Source organism: Macrotis lagotis, chromosome 1, assembly GCF_037893015.1.
Source record: "Macrotis lagotis isolate mMagLag1 chromosome 1, bilby.v1.9.chrom.fasta, whole genome shotgun sequence".
NCBI lineage: Eukaryota > Metazoa > Chordata > Mammalia > Peramelemorphia > Peramelidae > Macrotis > Macrotis lagotis.
In genome coordinates this window covers 542,773,722-542,799,241 of record NC_133658.1, presented here as the reverse complement: position 1 = coordinate 542,799,241, position 25,520 = coordinate 542,773,722, and the positions used below count along the sequence as shown (strand labels likewise).

Below are 25,520 nucleotides of genomic sequence, written 5' to 3'. Positions count from 1 at the left end.
ATATTTTTTAAATGATTCCCTCTTAAATCTGAGGAGAGGTATCTCTAAATAATTATCCTTTTAGCAAACAGAGATACTGGAAAGGAAAAAAGTCACCTAAGACTAGATCTTTCACTGCCCTGAGGACAGCCTTGAAGAGAGGAAATAATTCACCAAAGGAGAGCCTAAGTAGTTAATGGATCATAGTGTTAGAGTTGGAAAAGGACCTGAAATATCAACTCCAATCTCCTCACTGAACAAATAAGGAAACTGAGTCACAGAGAGTACCTGTTAGGACAGAAAGTGACTTGCTGAGATGAAACTGGAAACTCCATGTCATGACTCCAGGCTCAGGACTCCACTAACTACTTCAGGATTCCTCAGAGTCTTTCTGGGAAGTTGGAGAATGGACTTTTTCGACTCCTTTGATGAAGAATTGGAGGGGTATGGAGTGGCAGAAGAATAGTGATAGCAAACTGGGTCTGAGATAAATCTCTTAGCCCCAGGGCTATTTTGAAAAAGTACAAGCAGGAAGTACCACTTTCTTTTCCCTTTACCAAGGAAGATATAGGAAAGGATGAAGAAGTGAAGTACTGAGCCCCATACTCTGAAAGATCAGCAGTAAGGTTAGAAAGGCTCAGCCAATCCCATACCTCCTTTTATACATCCTCAAAACTCTTGATTAAGGTTTATAAAGTTTTAAGGATTTTCCTTTTAGTCTTGACTAATTCAGACAAGTTTTGAGAACAAATCTTACAAGGTCTATTAGCATCTCCATAACAACTAGCATTAATTATTTCTGAATTCCCCAAGTTGTCTCTTGCTTAGGTAAACCAGGAAGCAACAGATATGAGTGTGTTATTTGCTATCTGATAGCTGAATAACAACAACAACAACAATAATAATAATTAATATTTATGTATTTAGATCTTACCCCAAATAACCTTGTAAGCAGGTTATCTGAGAGTATCCTCATTCAAAAGTCAATCTATACTTGTCATGAGAATGAATAAACATTAATATATATATATATATATATATATATCAAGATTTATTATACTATTGCTCTTCAAAAACTAAAGGATCATTCAAAGCCCTACACAAGACCACCAAATTAACAGTCCTAAAACATAAGTCAGACCACATCATTCCCCTGCTTTAAAATCATTCAAGATTTCCCATTGCTCCTAACCTGGTCTTTAAGTTCCTCCATGGATCTTTCTCCCACATTCCTTCCCCAGATTATTTCATTTTACCATACTCTACATACCAGTCAAATGAATTATCAGATGTTCCTGAAACTCATCATTTCACTTCCTATTTTATGTTCCTTTGCACAAGGAGGTCCCTACATACCCCCAAAATTCTACTGCCTTCCCTCCTATAATTATTTCCTATTTATCTTACATAACTTCCTTTGTATATATTTGTTTGCATAAATTGATGATGGTCACACAGTGGATAGAGCACTGGCCCTGAAGTCAGGACGATCTGAGTTACCAGTCCTGTTGCTAATTGAATTGTTGTCAGTTCTGACAAAGAACAGTTATGAATGGGTAAGAGGACCATAAAGTAATCAATGACACTATTATGCACTAATTTATAATCTGACTGGTTGGCCACCAAAAGTTTATGACTCTAAATATTTTCTATAAATATTCTTCTTTCATTATGCTCTGGGTTGACATTTCTAGTGATGTTTTTCACCTATAGGTTTTATGATAAATCTTAAAGAATAAATTTCATGTATAACCTAAAATGATTTGTTTTATTTTGAACCTAAAAATTAAGTTTTTCACTCCCAAGTGTAACCTTTCCTTATCTCACTTGATAGTGCCCTTTGTTGTTCAGTTAAAATCAACTCATCATAACCCCATTTGGGGGATTTCTTGGCAAAGATACTGGACTGTTTTGCACTTTCCTTCTTCAGCTCATTTATGGATGAGGAAACGGAAGATAAGTGACTTGCACAGGGTCACTTAGCTAGGAAGTATCTGAAATTGGATTCGAATTAGGTCTTTGTAATTCCAGGTCCAGCACCAACCACTGCAACCACCAAGCTGCCCATTAGCATTGTCTCCTCAAATTACCTTGATTTACTTTTCTGTGTACATGTTGTATAACCCTAGCAGAATATAAACCACTTCAGAGCAGGGACTTCTATTTCTATGAACAAGCTCCTATTTCCCAGTGCTAACCCAGCACAATTCCTTTCATATATAGGTACTTCGAAAAAGGTTTGACTGACTCAATTGAAAGAAAAACAAATTTCTTGAAACTTTTTATACAAAGATAGATTTCTAAATCTGACATTTAAGGGCCTTATTTCACATTACTTCCTTTTACTCTCTATATTCCAACTGAATGAGATTACCAGTTGTTTCCCCAACTCAGCAAGGCATCTCCTATTTCCATGTATTTACAAAGATCCCAAAAGCATTCCTTCCTCAATTCTGCTTCTCTGAATTCCTGATCACCTTTAAGGCTATGACCAGGGGGTACCTACCTGAGAAACCTTCCTTCATCTCCTCCTCCCTCCCCCCATGTTAGAGCTCATGTCCCTCCTCCTGTAAATTATCTAAACCCTTCAGAATCTGATCCTTTCTCATCTTCCTACACTTTTCTCTTCTCTATATATTCCATGACTGATGAAAGATGGCCTTTCTGTTTTTCCTTGAACATGCCCTTCCAAATCTTATTTCCATATCTCTTCTCTCTGGCACACTTCCTTCCTTCCCTACTTCTACCATGGGTTTCCTTTAAAACAGCTCAAATTATGAAGAGAGTAGAACCAGGAGAATCTGTACACATTAACAGCAACACTGTGTGATGATCACCTATGGTAGACTACTTAAGAGTTTTTCTCAGCAATACAATGATTCCAGACAATTCTAAAAGATTTGTGATGGGAAAAAGATAAAGAATTATGGAGTCTGAATGCAGATCAAAGCATACTATTTTCACTTTTTTTGGGGGGGGTTGTTGTTTTTTTCCCTTTAGTCCTGATTCTTCTTTCATATGATGATTACTATGGAAATGTTTAACATGATTTTTGCATGTATAACCTAAATCAGACTGCTTGTCATCTTAGCGAGGGAGAAGAGGTGAAAGAAGGGAAAAAATTGTGGAACTCAAAAATCTTAAAAAATGAATTTTGAAAACTATCTTTACATGTAATTGGGAAAAACACTATTGAACAGGAAATAAAATGATCAAAAATAAAACAGCTCAAATTTCACTTTCTGCAGGAGGTTTTTTCTGGGGGGTTCCCCACCACCACCACCACCACCACCACCACCACCCAACCTTTTCTCTCAAAATCCCAAACATTTATACAAACTTCATGCATCTATACTTACATATACATACATATATATATATATATATATATATATTGTGTGTGTAGAGAAAGATACATATACACTTGTTTACAAGTTTTTAATTCAAAAGGGAGCTTCTTGAGAATAAAATCTGTGATTCTGCCTCTTTATATCCTCAATGCTCAAAGCATACAAAATGCTTAATCAATTGTTATTGACTGACAATATTTTTTCTTCTGTGTACATATTGTACCCTATTCATCAGCTGCAAACTCCTTAGAAACAGGGATTATTTCATGTTTGTCTTTGTCTCCCCATCCTGAACCATGCCTGTTTTCCTTTAAGCACTTAATGAATATTTACTGAATTAAATCAAAGTCCTTCTCATCATGAGAGTTATTAGGGCATCTATAGTGCAAGGAAAGAAATATGTTTTTTTTTAAAGTGCTTCATTAACATCATCTCATTTAATCCTCACTACAACCCTGAAGAGGCAGGTACTATTACTATCCCCATTTTACAGTTGCAGAAACTGATGCAAGCAGAGATCTAAGTGATTTGCCCAGGGTCACACAGCTTATAAATATTCAAGGCTGGATTTGAACTTGGGCTTCACTCAGTACAAGGCCAGTGTTCTATTCACCACCTTACTACCTCAGCAGCTAGGTGAACAGAAGACTTTGAGGGCCTAGGAGGAGTCACCAAGTCAAAGAAAATCATAGTATCCAACCACAACTAAGCTAACTGGTTGCTAAGATGCTTTCCTTGTCTATAATTTATTTTATCCTATCCTACACTAGGCTAAGTATTTTTTTTTGAGATATTGTTTCACTTCTTAATTCCTTGAAAAAAAATTAAACATAAATAATAAATAAATAATTTAAAATAGTAATTATCTAAATTTATCACCTGAGGGGGACAGTCCCACAGATTCTATAGTTTATAAACTTCAAATATAAATGATAATTCTTACCTGTTCAATGCAAAGGCATAGTGGAACTTGATATTATGCTGATCAGCCAAGTCACACGTAGGCAGCATCTCCAATGTTTCCACCAATTTTACCATAGCATCATAGTCCTAGTACCCAAATGCCGTAAGGTAGAAAAGGAAGAACAATAGATATTTATTATAAGGTACTGGTTTGTTAAAGATAGTTTGGGATTTATTTTATTTTATATTAAAGATTTTACTTATTTTAAGTTTTACAATTTTCCCCCTTATCTTACTTCCCTCCCCCCCCCCCCCCCCCACAGAAGGCAATTTGTCAGTCTTCATAATGTTTCCATGGTATACAATGATCCAAATTGAGTGTTGATGAGAGAAAAATAATATCCAGTTTTGGAGGGTTTTATGTACAAAAGGACCTCAGTAAAATCCTCTGCTGAAACTCAGAATTAAAATTAAATAGCAGTTTCATTTTGGCACAGGAGTAAGGAGGAAACCAAAAAATTCCTTGAAGAAGCAAATAGAGCAAGAGGAACAAGCATATTTAAATATTTATTATGTGCAAGATACTGTATTAAGCACTTCACTATTATTTTCTCATTGGACCCTCACAACAACCCTGGGAGTTAGATCCTGTTATTATTCTCAGTTTATAGTTGAAGAAAAAGAGGATGACAGAGAGGTTAACGACTCGACCAAGATCACACAGCTCACAGTTATAATAGGCTAAAGTGAAACTCAGCTCTTCCTAACTCCAAATTCAGTGATCTACTGTACTACCTCTTAACACCAACAATAAGGCAAAAATGGCAAGCCATAAAGTATCAAATGAAGAAGAGGGAATTGAAAACTCACGCACCCTGCCATATATAAAACATGGATCCAAAACATGAAAGGAAAATTATGAGCATAGCAATTATTCATCAGAAATGTTGATGGAATGGACATAAATACACAGGCAAACTTATAGTCATTTCTCAAGCAAACAGAACAGATCTCAATTCTCCCCAATTTAATGGGAAAAAGAAACAACTGGACAACATGGAAAAGTCCATGACCTTGAGTCATTGAACCTGTGTTCACATGCTGGTCCTATTTTCTTCCTCCGACTGCGGCCTTGGGCAAACCACAATCTCTGAATCTCAGATTCCTTATCTGAAAAGGATGTAGATCAAATGGCCTCAATGGTACCTTTTAGTTCAACTTAAGTTTAGTTCAACTTACCATAATTTCATGAGGTAAGTGTTACCATGATTTGTGGATTGAGTGGGCCATTGCTAAAAATCCATCCACTATTCTTTCATTTAGTCTAACCTTAGAACCAAGAAGCAGAGAGTCTTTATATATTGGAGGTTCCCCAGACTAAAGAAAACCAAATCCCTATCTTTCACGTTCTCCCATCTCTTTAAATCTCACCAGGCCTAGCAAGAAGCTAATATAGTCCAATAATTAATGGTTTTACTATATACCAAAAGATTACACCAACAGTATTATGAAAAGAGGAAAAATTATATCACTTTGGATGTGGGTGGCAGGGATAGGGAAGCCAAAGAAGACCAAAATAAAACAAAACAACAATCCTGGTAGCAAACTGAAGAAAGGTTTTAGGGAGAGATCACAATTCATTTTTCTTAGCTATTCAGATATTTTTTTTACTGGTAAAAAGCTTCAAATATTATCCATTATTTGAAATTGGCTTAATGCATTTCTATGTCTCATTTTCCATTTTGATTGGGAATTCTTCAGTGTCTAGAAAAGTATACTATACAGAATAGATGCTTCATTTATATTAAGTTTAGTTTAAAAATTTCACACCAACAAGAAATTTAGTAAGTGTTTAATCACTATGCCCTGGAAGGCTTAAACTGGGACCCTTACTCTCCTGACTGATTAATGAATCAATTCAAATTCACCATGGTCCACTATGGCAAGTAAGGCCTAGACATGCTTCCCATTCTGTTCTAGTAATCTTCTTACTATTTCCTCTGCAGGTGGGTTTATATTCTCCTACTTCATTGTGCCCTTATATTGTAATCTGTACAATACAATATAGAAAAGTATTTATGCATCTGAATCAAATTCATACTTCCATTGCTACTATCAATCAACCACTATGGCTTCTTTCAATATTCCTGTGTCTTCCCAAACCATATAAAGAACCCTTCCTTGGAAGTCACTCCCCTATGTATGCTGTCTCATCCATTAGACACTAAGCTTTTTGAAGGTAGGGAATGTCTTACCTGTCCATCCCACTACTTAGCCAACTGTTGAACCTAAAGAAAAAGGCTTGATAATTTTTTTCATTTCTTCATTCATACAGTCTACAGTGATTGGGGAAATACAAAATGTACATATGATATAGCATTATCCTGATGGAATTTATAATCTAGGAAAAAGATTCAGCACATATGCAAATAATTATGATGGTTAAGAACACATAATATCTGCATTAGAGAGAAAAAAACAAAATGCTTTGTGAAGTCAGAGGAGAAAGGTAGTGATCATGGAAGTGCTTCATGAGGTAGATAGCATTTGAGTTGGGTTTTACAGAATGAGCAATAATAATTCAATAAAGAAAAGGAGGGAAAAATCTAAGCACAAAAATGGGCAAAGATCCACAGTGAGAAAAACATAAAACATATAAAGGAAATGAGTTTATAAGCACTATGGGCAGAAACATACATAACATTTGAGCAGTATGCCTTATCTAGGTTTTTGCCTACTTATGACCACAGGGTTTATAGAATACCATATAGTCAATCATCTGAGTTCCCAGATTGGTGGACAAATTCTACAATATCATAGAATGTTAGATAATTTTGATATCTTAAAAGAACTTTAAAGATCATCTAATCCAAGTGTTAGGTTTTTTAAATCTTTTTCTATGTCATGGACCCTGTCAGTGATTTACCATAGGATAGGATGTAGACCTCTTCTCAAATTTTTTAAACTTCATTTGATTAATCTAGTTTTTTCCTCTACATCATGTTGACTCATACATGTGGAAAACAAATCATTCAATAATATAAAATCATGTCATTGTACAGCTCATTTACCCTCTTTGCCCTAAAGGTTTATGTCTCAGATGGTGTGACTTCTTTATTGCTTACCCAGAAAAATAGCTGTGCAGTCTTAGGGAGATCTATAGCCACTAACTAATCCCTAATTCCATTTTATCTTTCCACAATAGAGGATGTTGATCAAAACAGAGTTACACACACACACACACACTCACTCACTCCTGTCCCCACTGCATCATTTCTCTCAAATAGTCTCCAAGAAAAGTACCACACATCATCACATGTGACCTGGGTTGCCTCCAAGGCTAACCATGGTATGACAAATTCTCTCTCCTCTATGACAGATTATAACTGACTCTCAACCTCTTTAAAGACCCAAATTTCCTCATTTATAATGTGCTTCTCTCATCTTTAAAAACATATTACTGGCCATGTCAACAAAAAGAGAGGACTCCATAAGGTTATTTAATGTTGTTAAAGTGAACAAATAATGTACCATAATTGGGGCCCAATAATTACTAAGAAGTCAATCATTACCTGGATATCACGGTATGATAACAGCAGATTAATGACAATGTCTGATGTCAGGACTTCAGTATTATCCATACGGAGTTTAATTCTGGCCAGTTCCTTTGCCAATTCATCTCCCTGGTATTTTTCTCTGGCTTTCCGAATGTCATTTAATAAGGTTTCCTTGTAATAAGCACTGGGGCAGTGGGGGGGGGAGAAAAAAAGGAAAGCAATGTCATTTACCTATATGAAGACTCAGATAATAAAGCAAGGCAAAGAAAGAATTCTGTTTTAATACGACTTGAGCCACTTATATCAGGAAAGACGCTGACATAATTTGGAGGCAGTGTAGCATATTGGCAAGAGTATCATACTTTGACTCAGAAAAAGGTAGTTCAAATTCCATCTCAGACAAATACTATGTAATTATAGAAAAGAAACAATCTCTCAAAGGCTCAGTTTTCTCACTCAAAGAGGGGAGATGGGAATATTCACAAGCAACTTTATGCGATTGTTGAACAAACCTTAACAGACCATATGGATATGAACTTTAACTATATCAATATAAATTAGACAACTTGTTCATTATCAAATTATGGATCACATAAGTACTTGGAACCTAGTAGGCCCTTAAGAAATGCTAGTTCACATGCCATAAAGCAACAGATATTCAGAAATAAATGTAAGGAAATCATGAGCAGTGTGTTACAATCTTGAAAAGAATTTCAAAACAGCTCATTTTTCTTCAGGAAGATATGATTTACTATACCTCTGAACACCTGTCTCCATTAGCTTATCATAGACTTAAAGAAGAATAATGAGTGGTATACTTGAATGAAGAAAAATGAGTGGCATACTTCTTTTCCCCACATATAATAGAGTCAAACTAAAGCAATACACCTTCCCAAAGCCACAAGATTAAATTAGAACATCTATTTTTTTTAAAAAACACACATTTCTATATTGTAGAACCCTCATCATGAAGTTCAATCAAGATGATCAAGGACCATTTTCCCCATAGATCATCGGCATCCCCAGTCGCACTAAGCTTTTTTTTTTAAGGATCACACAACCAATTAATTAACAAGTATTTATTGGGTATTGGCAATGTGCCCTTTAAAGGCTAAGTGCTGAGGATATAAAGATACATAAAGACAAACATTAAATAGACCTTGATCTCAAAGATCTTACATTCTAACAAGAGGAAGCAATAGATACATATAAAAGTAATGGGGGCAACTAGGTATTGCAGTGGATAGAGCACCAGCCCTGGAGTCAGGAGGACCTGAGTTTAAATTCAGCCTAGGAAACTTAGTAATTGCCTAGATGTTTGACTTTGGGCAAGTCACTTAACCTCATTGCCTTAAATAAGAAGAAAAGTAATGCCACAAAAATTGATCAACACCAAAAACCACCTTCTGCCTCCTCATAGCTCCAGGAGAAATCTGTTCTAGGCTGCTTTAAATCCACTCCTCTTTTCTTTCTGCCTCTTTGATCAAGACCTGCTAAGAAACAAGATCCACTGTTTCTTAGGCTATTGGACTGAAAGCCAGGGGACTAGGAGGCCCTCTGAGGGTCTGGGATACAACAGCAGTTCCTCCTACTTCTCAATTATTATTCCAAATCATTCCTAATCCTTCATACTTCCTTATCCTAGTGAAACTGAAAACAACTGCTGATGAATAGAACTTCCTCCCTAACTGTCCACTCTCTCCTTCCCATCTATCTGAAGCGTCCACCTCAGATCTACCCACTCCTTCCAGCTATTCCATAACTGAAAAAACATCTTACCCCATTTATCCTGCTTCTTCCATTTTCTGGCACTCAGTGACTCTGGATGTTCACTATATCACTGGCTTTTCTTTCTCAACCTGGGTACTTTTACTTATATTTTTCTCTCTGAGTCAATGATCAAGATAGGGAAATATGCCTTGATGCCCACTTCAACTCTGAGATTCTTTCTCTATCACCATCTTTTGGCAACCTCTTCTGCTTTAGATTCATATAACATAAATTTATCTTTACCTACTCCAGATTCTGGTAGCTATTCTCTGCTACCATTCTCTATCCCAGAATATTCTCCAAAATAGAGTGAATTATCTAACCCCCACCACCCCCCACACCTCATCTCATAATAAAAACTTTAGCATGCACAGTGGTATTTCCTCAAATGTCCTATTTTTCTACTTCCTCAATCTAGTCAAATCCCATGACCTTGTTTTCTACTTCACTCAGCTACAATTTTCAATTTGCACTCACCCATCCACAAATGAGTTCTTCTGAGTTCAAGAATATCCAAAAATGAATTTTTTTTCAGATCATAACCTTTTGGTTTTCCATCTTTTTCTTCCTAAACCTATACATTTTCTTCACCATGACCTGTAGTCTCTCCATGTCCTCAGCCCTCACTACTTTTCTAGGCCATCACATATTCACAGGCTACATTGCCTTCCTAAGCTTGGAGAGACAATTCAGCTCCACCCTTTCTTCTGAATCCTCCTGAATCTTGTTCCCTTGTCCTATCACTAACTACACTACAGTCAAAAACCAACCCATAAGTAATCCTGTCAACTGCCTACTTTGTTTCTACTCGCAAGCTTTAGAATGAAACTGAAGAAAATCGTGAAACTATACTTTCTGGGTCCACTACAAAAGAATACTAATTTCAGTATAGGCATTTGGATCTAAAAATTGGTCCATACTCAATATCCTATTTCAGTCATCAAAGCTGCTCTAAATATCTTTTCTCCTCCATGTTAGTTCTTCCTGATCACTTCTCAGGCTCCATAGAAAAACACTGAGATCATTCTCTAAAAGTTCCCTCTTCTCCCCTCTTCTCACATCCCTTTATATCTCTTTTTATTCTAATCTCTAGTGAAGAGGAACTTTCTTCTTACCAAAGACAACTCAACGTGCACCCTTGAACCTTTTTCTTCCCATCATCTCTAGCATCCTCTTTCATTTCCTAATCTTCAATCTCTATTTACTGATTCTTTCCCTGCTATCTACCAATACATATATATCTTCCTCATCTTTAACAGAAACCTTCACAAGACCCATACCTGTTATCTACTGTACTGTAGCTCTCTTTCTCCTCTCAGGTAAGAGAGATTGAAAAGGCTATCTATTCTCCATCCCTCCATTTCTTCTCCTCTCACTCACTTCTATGCCTCTGCAATCTGGCAACAATATCATCATTCAAATAAAACTACTCACTTCAAAATTATGAATAATGATAACTTGGATGTCAAATAACATGGTTTTTTCCCAGTCCACATTTTCCCTGACCTTTTCTCAATCAGTAAGTATATATATACACACACATACACACACACATCCATACATACATATTGTCCACAACCCTCATTCAACATAATACCTGACATTCAGTTGTTGTTTGTCCTTCGTTTGCAAAGAAGACCAATGACATCATCAATGATGTCTTAACTCATGAATGGATTTAAATGAAGCAAAGTTTGACAAAGTCATCAGCTTCTTTTTTTCTTCCTGAGTTAACAAAGTTCAGTGGTAAGGCAAAAGTCAGAACAACTGGTGATGGCAGGGATGTAGTGGATAACACTGGCATCTTCAATGTCTGGCCAAACTCTAAGGCTCCACAGTGCCTGCTTCAGGGACTTTCATGACCATTGGAACAAACTCTTTGTCATCTGCTCATTCTACCATGGGAAGTTGCTTGGGGTAGACATCCTTTATTCTCAGTCTGGTTTAGCCCAATTGCCAAGAGGGTTTACCAGGGTGTGGATGCTGCTCATGCTAACGCTGTCACAGATGAAAGGTGGGGGAAGGCAGACACCAAAAGTAGACTATCAGCCTTGGAAAATATTTAGCATACCCTTACACCAAAGATGTTAGTCCTTCCTGAATCCCATACACTCCAAGAAAATGCTCAATAAATGTTAGTACTTCTTGTTTCTTCCATTAAAATGTAAGCTTTTTGAGGACAGCGATTCTTTTTATGTGTATCTACAATGCTTAGCACAGTGCCGAGCATACCGTTAGGGCTTAATAGTTGCTTGTTCATTGGTTTTGGAAGGAAGGGCACAAAGTAACAAGTTGGTCAATGTGTCTAGATTAAAGAATACCAGACAGGGAATAATACATGAAAAACCTGGAAAGGTAGAATGAGGCCAGGTTAGGAAGACCGATAAATACCAAAAAGAAAAGAATTAATCTTAAAAGTAATAAAGATCCTTTAGAGACATTAAGAAAAAGGGATGGCATGGGGGAATGACCCATACTTTAGGAATGGTGAGAGATATGAAGCTAGGACACCAGTTAGCAAAGTACTATAATAGTCCACCCAAAGAGATGAGCAGTGGCTGCAGGTAGAAAGGAATGCATATAAGAAACGCTGCAGAGGTGGAAAGATGTTGACTTAGGAAGTGACTAGAACAGTAGAATGTGTAAGAAGAGTATTTTATTTTTTATTTTTATTTTATCTTTTTCTCCTTTGCCTTAACATACCAGCAGATCATCCCTTCACCCTGATCTTAAAAATATTGTTTTGAGAAAGGTTTAAATGATGAGCAATGAAAGGAATAAAAAACACAGGAAAAGGAAAACAAGTATGTGTTTGTGCCAACAAGAATGGGAACCAAAAGAAATAAGACAGACCAAATTACAAAGAAAAGTAAAGCAGTGGGGCAGGAACAGAAGGGAATTCATATTTTAAAATGACATAAGTGAGGCACCAAGGTGGCACAGTGGATAGAGCAACTGGCCCTGGAATCAGTAGGACCTGAGTTCGAATCTACCTTCAGACACATAATGTTTGCCTAGCAGTGTGACTTTGGGAAAGTCACTCAAACTCCATTGCTTAAATAATTTTTTTAAAATGACATAAATACCAACAAGAAACATTCATCAAAAGATCTGAAATTAGTTTCCCAATTAGTATATTTTAAAATAATTTAGCCTAAATCATGTTCTCTGATCTTAACCTATCTTACTCAGAGAGAGACATATTCTTGAGGGAAGCTCAGCATGTGGCTTCCCACTGAACCTTCTCCAAATTCCCTAAGCTTAAAAAACAGATTATTATTTTGGATGCCTAGAAAAGGTCACATTGGGGGGCAGGGAGAGAAGATAGATAGGGGAAGAAAGCTGACTCAGCAGAAGTGTAGGGAGAACAGCAATGGGACTAAAATCCATTACACACATAGCCACCCCATTTCTCAACAAAGTCAATGGTTTTGTGCAGATTTTAACCACAATAAGAAAATGGATCTGAGTAAAGATTCCTCAGTGAGAGTTATTCATCAAATTTCCATTAACCTGAAGTATCTCATCACATTTACTCTGCATTATACCCTTATTTTTATCTAAGCACCACGGCTTCTTTCCCCCCACTATATCTATTACTATTTAATTTACTTATAGTTCTTTTAAAATTTATTTATAGTTCTTTTTCCCCCTTGATCTTCATTCATAGATGGAAGGGATTTCAAAATCTATCCAGTCCAAATTTTTTATTTAACAGATGAAGATACATTACTTCAGGGATGTTAAGTGATTTGCCCAAAATCACACAGATAGCATCAAAGGTGATATTTGAACTAAGTCAGCTCAGGCTGATTCTATTTGTGATAGTTGTTTGAACTAAGGTCACTTTAAGTTCTGATCTGATAATCCAAAATCATTGCTCTCTAATCAACCTGATCATTAGTGAAAATGCCAAGAAACTACAAAGAACCAAGACTTATAAAATTCAACAGAAATGTGGTTCATGGCTTTATGAAGCAAAGGTTCAAGACAAGAGCTCTGATTTAACTGATTCAGGAACTCTCAGATGAGGGAACTCCCTCTACCTGGTAATTCAGCACCATCTCTGCAAATTTTTGTTTTGTTGTTGACATTTTTCTGTTGTATTTGACTCTCTGTGACCCCATTTAGGGTGTTCTTGGAAAGAATCCTGGATGATTTTTCATTTTCTTCTCCAGGTTATTTTATAGATGAAGAAACTAAGGTTAAACAGGGTTAAGTGACTTGCCCAGGATCACAAAGCTAGTAAAAGTCTGAGACTAGATTTGAACTCACAAATGTAAGACTTCCTGACACCAGTCCTGATACTCTATCCATTGCATCACCTAGCTGTAAACTTTTGTCTTGGGAATCATTTAATTAAAGCAATGACAAATGATTTGCCTAGTGCAAGATTCCTCAGAGGCAGAATTTAAACAGGTGTTCATCTGAATCTGTCACTTTTCTGTTCATTGTACCCTAGCTGACTCCTCTCAGGGAGTAAATATATTGATAATTATACATCATGTAATAAAAAAGATGACAAACTATAGGAACATTTGTTAGTCTTGATATATTTATATAATAGGACACAAAGTAAATAATAAAACTTTTAATACCTCATATAACTGTATTTTAGCTATATAAACACATGAAATGCAATTTTAAATAAAGTTGTGAATCATTTAAAAATTAATATTCTAAAACTCTGAGAGATAGCTGTAGTGTAAAGATTGGAAAGTTAGCTCCAGAGTCAGGAAAACCTGGGTGTAAGTCCTACTTAGAACAGGCACACTGTGTCTTCAAGCAATTCTCTAAGATCAAGAGCTCACTGCACTGGTAGAAGGAGATTCATCACCTAGTGTTCTCTATCATTTAAATCACAGATCCACTTAAAAAAAAGAAAAAAGAAAGAAGAGCTCTTCTCAGCAATACTGATTAGAGACAATTCCAACCACATTCAGAGAAAGAACTATGGAGTCTGAACGCAGGCTGTAGCATATTATTATTATTATTTTTTAATTTAAGGCAATGGGGTTAAGAGTAACTTGTCCAGGGTCACACAGCTAGGCAACTATAAGTCTCTAATGTTGGATTTGAACTCAGGTCCACCTGACTCCAGGACAGATGTTCTATCCACTGCACCACCTAGCTGCTCCTTGAAGCATATTATTTTTACATTTTTTAATTTTCTTTTTTCTTCCTTGTGGTTTTCCCCTTTTTTTTCTCTGATTCATCTTTCATAGCATGACCAATATGGAAATATGCATAACATTATTGCACATATATAACCTATATCAAGTTCCTTGTTATCTTCGGAGAGGGCAATAGGGAGAAAAATTTACAAAAGTAAATATTGACGGGGTAGCTAGGTGGGGCAGTGGATAAAACACAGGCCCTGGAGTGAGGAGTACCTAGGTTCAAATCCAGCCTCAGACACTTAATAATTATCTAGCTGTGTGGCCTTAGGCAAGCCACTTAACCCCCTTTGCCTTACAAAAAAAAAAAGTAAATATTGCAAACTATCTTCACATATAATTAGGAAAAAAATTTGTCTGTAGTTCCCTATTTCCTCTATACAAAAGATGCAAACTCAACTTGGTATCTAAAGCCCTCCAACAACTCACTTTTCAGATTTATTCTCATCTAACTTCCCTTCAAGTACTAGATGTATATCCCAGCCAAACAGGCCTACCAGGTGTTCCCCTGAATTTGAAATTGTAAATCTTACTGTGTCACTGGAATGCACTTTCCCCCACCTCCCTTTCCTTTTCTCTCCTTTTCCTGTGTGTTCTCCCTCCTCTATCATTCTGCATTCTCTCTTCCTTTCTCTCCCCCCTCCTCCTTCTCTTTTCCCTCCCTCTCCTGCCTGCCTCTTGTCTTCCTCTCTGTTTTCCCATCTTCTTCCCTTTTTCTCCTCTTTCCTTTCTCTTACTCTCCCTTTATGCATTCTCACCCCTCTCTGTTTTCTTCTCCCTCTGCTTTCTCTTCTTCTCTGTCTCCCCTTCCTTCTACATCTTCCTCCTTTTTTCTTCTCTTCTTCCTCCTTCCCCACAATTCCAAGTTACTTGTAAAATAATCCCTAGTGGAATGAAAACTTTTTGAGCACTGAGACTAGTTCATTTCTGTCTTCACAATTCCCTGCCTAGTTCAGTGTTTTGCACCTAACAGAAATTTAATAAATATTTGCTGACTTGGTTTGTCAGCAAAAAGCCAATGATCAAAACCTTTAAAGATGATATATAATTTTGGGCTGCCATATCTGTAATTATAGTTAGTTGATTTAAGTATCTTATCTACTTTGAAAAAGTTACTTATACTTAGCATTTCTAAGATGAATAATGCAGTCAATCTGGTAAGTAGATTAAAACAATTAAATTATAGGATAACATTAGGTCTATTTGCTGAATAGAGAAATAATTATCTCCAGAGAAAGAGTATTAGAATAACTGAGAAGAGTATTTGCCTGTAATACTATAAAACTACTCTAAATAAGTACCTACACTCAATGCTATACACATAGGAGATCATTGAAAAAAAAATGTGTCAGTGTTTTTTTTTTTACCATTTTAAAGATTAACTTTTGATATTTTTTGATAATCAATGTGAAGATTCCATCCACCAATGCAGATACAATGAAAAGGCATGCAGGAATCTAAGTGTGAATCTTGCTCTGATTCCCTCATAAATCTGCTAAGGAGGATTTTCTCCACATGATAAAGAGATTTGATTTTTTAGTAGTTTAAGTGTACCAGTATAACACTTGGATTGTCTGCCACCTTGGACAGGTCTAGTTTCTTTTCTACTCATCCAATATCTTCGATGCTGTTATAGATGGTGCTTCTAGCCTGCAAATAATCATTAAGAATATTCTTGTTTAGGGGGCGGCTAGACGGCGAAGTAGATAGAGCACCTGCCCTGGAGTCAGGAGTACCTGAGTGCAAATCCAGCCTCAGACACTTATTACCTAGTTGTGTGGCTTTTGGCAAGCCACTTAACCCCATTTGCCTTGATATATATATATATATATATATATATATATATATATATATATATATATATATTCCTCTTTACAGCCACTACACATCTGTGGGTTGTTGATAACTGCATAAATCATAGGACCATTCCATCATATTTAATGTTCGAAGTGATCTTCTTCATTTTACTGAGAGGGAAACAAAGGCACAGAGAAATTAATCTCTTTGGTGTTAGCACAGCAGCAATTATGAAGTGGTAGATATCAATGCCATCTACAAATAGAAGCAATTACAAAAGGAAATCTCCCTTTTGTTAGATCCCTTTCTACTGCATAATTCTGTTAAGATTTTGATTGATTCAATACTCAAGCACTCACAGAATAAAATCATTTCTTTAGTCAAGTTTCTAGTTTCAGGAAACTCATGGAAACTTGTAAAACTATGGTACAGGCAAGAAATATCAGTGATTAATCAGTGAACACATTTTTTCCATCTACTAGAAGCTCAAAATCATACCAAGTTATAGATTATAAAAGCATCAAACATGATTTGTAAAGTCTAACAAAGTAATATTCTGTGGATTTATTCCTTTGTTCCCAAGGGTTATTGCTTTATATTGTTGTTTCCAAGGTAAATGTATCCATAGCAAAAATTATCTCCACTAGAGTTCTTGTCTGAAATCTCCATGGTGCAGAGATGACTCTATATTCTCTGACAACTGAGTGGAAATTCTAGCAGGGCTTAGAAGGACTTTGAGTCTGAATCTAATGGTGGACTGTTGCCCAGAGACTAGTCCCATCAAATAAAAAAGTGAAGAATGAAAATAAATAATATTTTAAAATAAGAGCAACTCATAAAGACAATATATCAAGGCCCAGAGTTTATTGTAATCTTCATTAAGAGCTGAATAATCACAATGATAAAATCATCAATTTCTGAAGTAAACACAAAAAGTCATATTAATCTGACATATTTTGAAGAAATAAGGTAGGACTCTGAAGAAAGGCTTTTTTTTTAGAATTTAAGAAACAGGGGCAGCTAGGTGGCACAGTGGATAGAGCACCAGCCCTGGAGTCAGGAGTACCTGAGTTCAAATCCAGCCTCAGACACTTAATAATTACCTAGCTGTGTGGCCTTGGGCAAGCCACTTAACCTTGCAAAAGCTAAAAAAAAAATTAAGAAACAGCTCATTACCAGGGGTCCATGAACTTCCTTTTTTAATATTTTGAAAAATATATTTCAATATAATTGATTTCCTTTGAAATCTAAGGTATTTTGATCTATGCATTTAAAAACAATATTCTGAGAAGAGATCCACAGATTTTATCAGACCAGTAAATGGACTACCATCACACACACATATTAAGAACTCCTAACCATGCTTAAATTTAGGGTATGGTATCATATGCAGATATTTTCCCAAAATATATAAACACAGTAATCAGGAAAAAAGTTTTTCCTTATATTTCTCAAGTCAGCTGAATAGCTCAACCCAAAATAACTACATTGTATGTGATCATACAAAAAAAAACTATAAAACAATTTTGGAAGCACTATATTGCCTTCTTTAAATTATCTCTTTTCAAATTTATTTTTTCTTAAAAGGCAGAATGGAAGCTAAGCAACAAGAGAACTGAATTACAGAGAGTTAATAAGGCAAATTAACTAGGAGCACATTCTTCAAATTTATTACAGGTCAAGGCTGCCAAGCACTCAGGATTTTCATTAGTGCTTAGGAAATACAGTACAATCATTTTTCTTTGACATAACTTAAAGAAGTAAATCCTTGACAACTTAACTACAGCCTCTAATACTGAAATTTGTTCTCTGCATTCTACTTTTACTCTCCATAAGAGAGTAATTTCTGTTAGGTGTAAAACATTGAACTACTCAGGGAATTGTGAAGACAGAAATGAGCTAGATATTGTTATAGTTGTTCAGTCATTGTCCAGTGATGTCTAACTCTTTGTAATACTGTTTGAGCTTTTTTTGGTAAAGACACTGGAACTGCTGGCCATTTTCTTTCCCAGTTAAGCACTATAAAGGAGGAAACTGAAGCAAACAGGATTAAATGACTAGCCCAGGTCATAAGGCTTGTAAATCTCTGAGGCCAGATTTGAATTCAGGAAGATGAGTCTGACTCAGCACTCTAACCACTGTGCACAAGTCACATCCAATAAATTCTACTTAGTACCAAAAAATCTTAGGACTGAAAGAAACTTTAGAGATCCCTCTAGTCAACACCTTAATTAGTGTGCTAAAGTTATTTGTAAGAGTGCACCCAAATGGGATCAGCAAGAGTAAACAACAATAATCAACAAGAATAACAATAAAGGTTATACAGTAAATTTAGTCAATAGAATCCAGATCACTCCTTTTCCAATACTACTGCTAATATACCTACATTGCCTAACCCTTTTTGCTACCAAAGAACCTTCTGGAAAGATGCTCCACATCTGCTGAAACAGACTTAAAAAAATTCAATTCACCACAACCTTACCTTTGCTGAGTACTGATTAACTGAGGTTCCACATCAATGTGTGCTTCTTGTTATCTCAATGGGATTATAACATCCACAAAACATTAAGTATAATGACTAATGCATAGTAAAAATTTAATAAATACTTATTCATTCCATCCAGATCCCCTTTTCCTTCCCCCTCCACTGGAGAACTGCAAATGCCAAAAAGGAATAAAAAAGGAGCAGAATTACCATGAGGTAACATGGATGTCTTTGAGAAGATTGATAAACCTGTCCATCAGAGGAACACACAATGGACCCAGGATGTTGTCCCAATTGGGCTGCATATACTCAGAGGCTCTCCTCTGGGCATCACTTTCACAGCAAAAGTAATCGGCACCAGGTGTTACAATGTATGGAATGAAATAATAATTCCCGCTAGATGCCTAAAAGAAAGACAAAAAAAATTTCAGAAAGAACCCTCAATAAACATGGAGACATGACTCAAAGTGGTAGTTGTGGGGAAAGATATAATTCAGAAAACTGTGAATAGTTGGAAAGTAAAATTACTGAATAACTACTAGTGTCAAAGGTAAAATGTAAAACATAAGGATAACATGCTATTTCAAACATTTCAGTCCATGAAAGATTTAGTTCACTATATCTTCTTGGTTTAAAATGCTAAAGCTAATAGCATGTGACCTAAGACTTCTCCATCAGTTGTTTTAATATCTTTCAGGTGTAAAGGTCACATTATCCCTACAGATCATTGTTTAAAATGAAATAAACTAAAATAACTAATAAACAAAGTTTTCTAGGTAGGCACCCTACTTAGTTTGCTTTAGTGAATGAGTAAATAAAACTTATTTGTAGTTAGCACACTGTCATACTATCAATGAAGGCAAGACAACATTTATAACAAGTATACTGCTATAATCACTGTTCAAAAGTAACTTTTTTGGGGGGGGGGGAGTATCCCCAAAGTCAGTGCAGTTTTAAGCTTTGAAGACTTTAGCAATTTCCTATATTTATGGGAAGCAGATCTTTGAGTGTAACTACATGGATTCTTAAAATAATTACAGAAAGTTTACTTTTAAAATTTCTAATATAATACATCAGAGGTGCCAAATACAATCCATGAAAGGAATCAGTTTATGTAATTCGGAAATATTAACAAAATAAAAATACAATAAAATATTGATAACGTTATGTTAAAAAACTAAGACAACATTGCAACTCCCAGGGACCTTTATATATGGATACTCTGCTCCTATTTGAGTTTGATACCACTGAATTATATAATTCTTAAATGCAATAGTATATTTATTTTACAAAACAACATTATGAAGTGTTTATTTTAGATATATTTAATTAATTTGAAGGACATTTGGGAGAATAATTGTACTTATCCCTCCTCCCAGATTTAATGTATTACATCAAAACCCAAGCAAACTCTGAAAATTTAGAAATTCTTTGTATAGTTTAGCAGTCCTTCTGTATTTCCACCTAACAAAAATAATTCAGCTATTTGTTTTTCTACTAAATTTTTTTTTATTCAACTGAGAGAAAATTAAATAGATTTTTTAACATCATATAACTTAACCTTAGAAAGAATGCATCTTCTCAAGATCAAGAATTAAGGAAAATAGTATCTATCTATCTACCTAACTAGAGGAAGCTGACAGAACTTTAATAACCTAACAAATTTCAATTACATGGAATATTTTCTAATTCCAACTACATGCTTTCAAAATTTGTATACCTTAACTTTTACAAAATATCAGTTTACAGGAAAATATACAATATTTTAATTTTGGTGGATTACCTTTATGAAGATCATTATTTGATGTTTTTCATTATATATATATATACATATATATATATATGTATATATATATTTAATGCAGTGGAGATTATCCAAAACACTGTTAGAAGAGTTTGGGGGCACTGAACACATTTGATTTGTAGAAAATGTTTTAATTGGTCAAGCAGTCAAAACCACTACTATGCTAAAACTTGTCTTAGAATACACCTTCTCAGGGGCAGCTAGGTGGTGCAGTGGATAGAGCACCAGCCCTGGAGTCAGGAGGACTTGAGTTCAAATCCCACCTCAGACACTTAAAAAGAAAAATTACCTAGCTGTGTGACCTACGCTGCATAGCAAAAATCAAAACATAAATATATATATATGTGTGTGTGTGTGTGTACATATATACACACCTTCTCAACTTTTTCATCATTCCTCAAAAGACTATTTTTAAAGAAAACTACTCCTGACATAATACAGCTATCTGAGATAGGACAAAGTTAAAAGAACTAATTATAGAAGAGTCCAGGGAAACTAAATCTAAGAAATCATTCAGCATATAGGATACAGTGAAGAAGCAGACTCTGTATTCACTTGCACTCTTACTTATCCTGAACACCATGAAAATCAATAATACCCACAGTAGTAGAGAAACAACAAAAGTTCTTGACTTTAGAGCACTGAATGAAAAACTATCATCAGCAATGTCTTCAAAGAGAAAATCACAGAATCACAGATTTAGAGCTAAAAGGTACCTTCGAGCCCACCAAATGCAACTCCCTCATTTTATAGATGAGAAAATTGAGGGAGAGGTTAAATGACAAGTCCAGGGTCACATATCTACTAAGTATCTAATAACCATATGTAATATATGTGTAGATTCCTTTAAATATGCACACATCATATATATTTATGTATTTGAATAAATGGATATATCTACACACATGCATATCCAGACATATGCAGAGAGAAAGAGGAATGAGAAAGAGAGAATTAGATAATCAATTTCTAATTATGAGTATAGCCCAAGGCACCATTTTTTTTGTACTCTCTCAAATGATCATATGATTTCATCATCTGCCATGGGTTCAATTAATATCTCTATGAAAAAGACTCCCAGATATATATAACCACCCTAGTCTCTCTCCTGAGATTCAGTTCTATATATCTAATTTCAAATTTTTTTTGAATATTTCAACTCAGTGTTACATAGCCATCTTAAATTCAAAATGTCTGAATCAGAACTCATCATTCGTTCAAAGCTCGTCTCTCTTCTGAACTTCCTTATTTCTATCCAAATTACAACCCTCCTTCCAGTCAACTCACAGTGTCATCTTTAATTCCTCACTCACAAATTTGCAATTGATTCTCAAATATTCTTGTTTCTAACTTCACAAAATCTCTCACATATGTTCCCTCCTCTTCCTTCATAGCTAGGTTGCACAGTGGATAGAGCACTTGCCTCAGATTCAGGAGGACTGGAGTTCGAATGTGCCCTCAGACACTTGCCACTTACTAGCTGTGTGACCTTGGGCAAGTCACTTAAATATAATTGCCATGCATCCAGAGCCATTTCCAGTCATCCTGATTCATATCTGGCCCCTGGACCCACATGGCTCTGGAGGAGAAAGTAAGGCTGGTGACTTAGCACAGCATCCCTCGCTCAAAATCCAATTCATATTCATGTCATGGCATCAGCTGCCTGATGTCATGGTCTTCTTCAAAAATGAAGGACAACATTAACTACCCTATAGTTTGGGTCCTAATAATCTGGACTATTGCAACAATCTTCTAACTGGTCTCACTACCTTATCTTTCCCCACATCCCATAGTACTCTAACCATTTTATATACAAGCACAAAGTCTATTCCATGACTGGAAAAAGACACAGCTGTGCCCAAGCAAACCAGCTTCAGCTTTCTAGGAACAGGCTGGGAGGCATCCGGGTTCCCGGGGGTGCCAGAGTTCATGGCAGCAGGAGCAGTTTCCAGACTTCCCAACCAAGGGATCACCAAAAACAACTAGAAAGATAAGCAGGAAAACCTTTCAAGAGTAAGTGTAGAGCCAACCTGTAAAACAGTAGCAGGCCTGCAGAGCCACCCAGGAAGGAGCCACCAGGCAGCTGCTTCCAGAAGTGCTCAGTCCATGGACAGTAAGGGGATGGGTTTAGACTGCAGAGATCTCTCTGCTATCCCTGGGACATGACTCTGTTTCTACATCCATATTCAGACCCAGGGCACAGTCTGGGGGCCCCTATTGCCATAGAAGAGCAGGGACACTCCTCAATGCTCCAGGGCAGAGGGGAGTTCTTGTGGTCATCCACAGACCAGAGCACAGGCAGAAGAGTAGTCAGAGTCTCTTGTAAGACATTGATGGAATTGAAGTCTTTGGTTGGGGGGGGGGGGTCCCAAAAACACTCAAAAGTTTGGGAAGCACATCAAAACCAGGCCATAGACTGGGGAAATTAGTAAACAGAAAAAAAATCTGGCCATAGATAATTACTTTGGTCCCATTGAAGATCAAAATGCACACTCAGAAGATGACAAAGTCAAAGCTTCTGTACTCAAAACTTCCAATAAAAATAGGAATTGGTCTAATGCTATGGAAAAACTCAAAAGTTTTGAAGACAAAGTAAGGGAGTAGAGGAACAACTGGGAAGAGAAATGACAGCAATGTAGGAAAATCATGAGAACCAAGTCAGCAGCTTGATAAAGGAGATACAAAAAAATGTCAAAGAAAGCAGCATGTTAAAAATCAGTTTAGGTCAAACAGAAAAAGCAGTCCAAAAGGTCAATCATGAGAAGAATGCATTAAAAAGCAGAACTGGCCAGATGGAAAAGGAGATTAAAAAGCTCTCTGAAGAAATAATTCCTTCAAATACAGAATGGAGCTAAGAGAAGCTGATGACTTTGAGAGAAACCAAAAAACAAAACAAAACCAAAAGAATGAAAAATGTGAATTGAAAAGAAAAGGTAAAATACTTCATTGGAAAAACTTCTGATCTGGAAAACCTATCCAGGAGAGATCATTTAAAAATTATTGGGCTACCTGAAAGTCATGACCATGACTTCATTTTTAAAGAATTTCTTCATAAAAATTGCCCTGGTATCCTAGAAGCATAGAGTAAAATAGAAATTGAGGAAATTCACTCATCACCTCCTAAAAGAGAGCTCCCCCCAAAAACTCCTAGGAATGCTATAGTCAAATTTCAGAACGCCCAATTCAAAGAGAAAAATATTACAAGCATCCAGAAAGAAACAATTAAAATATCATGGAGCTTCAGTCAGGATAATACAGAATTTAGCAGCATCTACATTATGGGCTTGTAGGGATTGGAATGTGATGTTCTGAAAGGCAAATGAGCTTAGAATTGCAACAGAGAATTAATTACCCAGCTAAACTGAACATCCTCTTTCAGGGAAATAGATGGATATTCAATGAAATAGGGGAATTTCAATTTTTTTCTACTGAAACAACCAGAACTGAAGAGAAAGTATGACCTCCAAGAACAGGACTTAGGTGAAGCACATTAAGGGTGGATGGGAAGGGCAAATTATGAGAGATTTAATGATGTTGGACTACTTGCAATCCTACGTGGGAAAATAACACTGACCTAATTCATGAACATTCTCACATATTAGATTAGTCAGAAGAAGCATATATAGATAAGGGACAGGAGGGAGAGATGAATATAAAGGTATTATAAAGATGGAGTCAATGGATGAAAAAGGAATGCACTGGGAGAAAGGGATGGGAGAGGTAGAATGTGCTAAGATATATCACATGAAAGAGTCAAGGAAAAGCAATGGAGTGGAAGAAGGGAAGATGAGAGGGAAAGAGTGAGCCTTCATTCTCACCAGAAGTGGCTTAGAGAGAAAACAAGAGGTATTCCTCTTACCCTAGAGGAAAAAGGGGAAGAAAGGATAGGGAGAGGGGAGTGGGGGTGTAGGTGATAGAGATGAGGGAAGATTGTGGGAAAGGGTAGTCAGATTCAACACATTTTTTTTGTAGGGCAGTGGTATTGGGTATTTGCCCAGGGTCGCAGGGCTGGGTGATTCTTGGGTGCCTGAGGCTGAATTTGGACTCAGGTCCTCCCAGCTCCAGGGCTGGTACTCTGCTGCACCAACATACTTTTGAGCAGGGACAAAGAGAAAGGAGAGAGAGAATAGAATAAATGAGAGTTGGGGGGGATGGATGAAGGGATATACAATCAGCAATAGCAACTGTGGGAAAAATACAGATGCAAGTTCTCTGATGGACTTATGATAAAGAAATAAAACCAGTGTTATCTGAACAAAGGCTGAAGTACAATTTTTATGTCTCATTTTATTTTGGGGGAGGGGGATTATTATTACTTCTGCAACAAGACTATTTTAGTAATGAGTAAATAGATAAATAAGTTTTTAAATAAGAATATCAAGGACTTGAGAATTTAAGTATCATAAAATACAAATACATATCTAGATTCACAGTCAGGGTTTAAAGGACTGAGTATACTTTTAAAGGTATCAGAATTTAGGTCAAGAAAATATTTATTATTCTAGTTAGGGTACTTTTATACAGTAGCACATTGATCCAAAGATGCATTTTAATTGTTTAAAGGCATCAACCCTTTAGCTAATTAAAACAAAGTTAATTTGATAGTCAATCAAAAGCTAATTTGAGGGCGGCTAGGTGGCACAGTGGATAAAGCACCAGCCCTGGAGTCAGGAGTACCTGGGTTCAAATCTGGTCTCA

General features: G+C 36.2%; 1 protein-coding gene across 2 annotated transcripts in view; it reads right to left on the bottom strand.

Moving 5' to 3' along the window:
* MAP3K15 (mitogen-activated protein kinase kinase kinase 15) overlaps window positions 1-25,520 on the bottom strand; it is a 142,964-nt gene that overhangs the window by 83,502 nt on the left and 33,942 nt on the right. For both annotated transcript variants that reach the window (XM_074214296.1, XM_074214297.1), the window contains 3 exons: window positions 19,229-19,422; window positions 7,805-7,973; window positions 4,273-4,379 (listed from right to left, as the gene is read on the bottom strand). In XM_074214296.1, coding sequence (XP_074070397.1) covers window positions 4,273-4,379; window positions 7,805-7,973; window positions 19,229-19,422 — 470 coding nt within the window. The remainder of the gene's footprint in view (window positions 1-4,272; window positions 4,380-7,804; window positions 7,974-19,228; window positions 19,423-25,520) is intronic.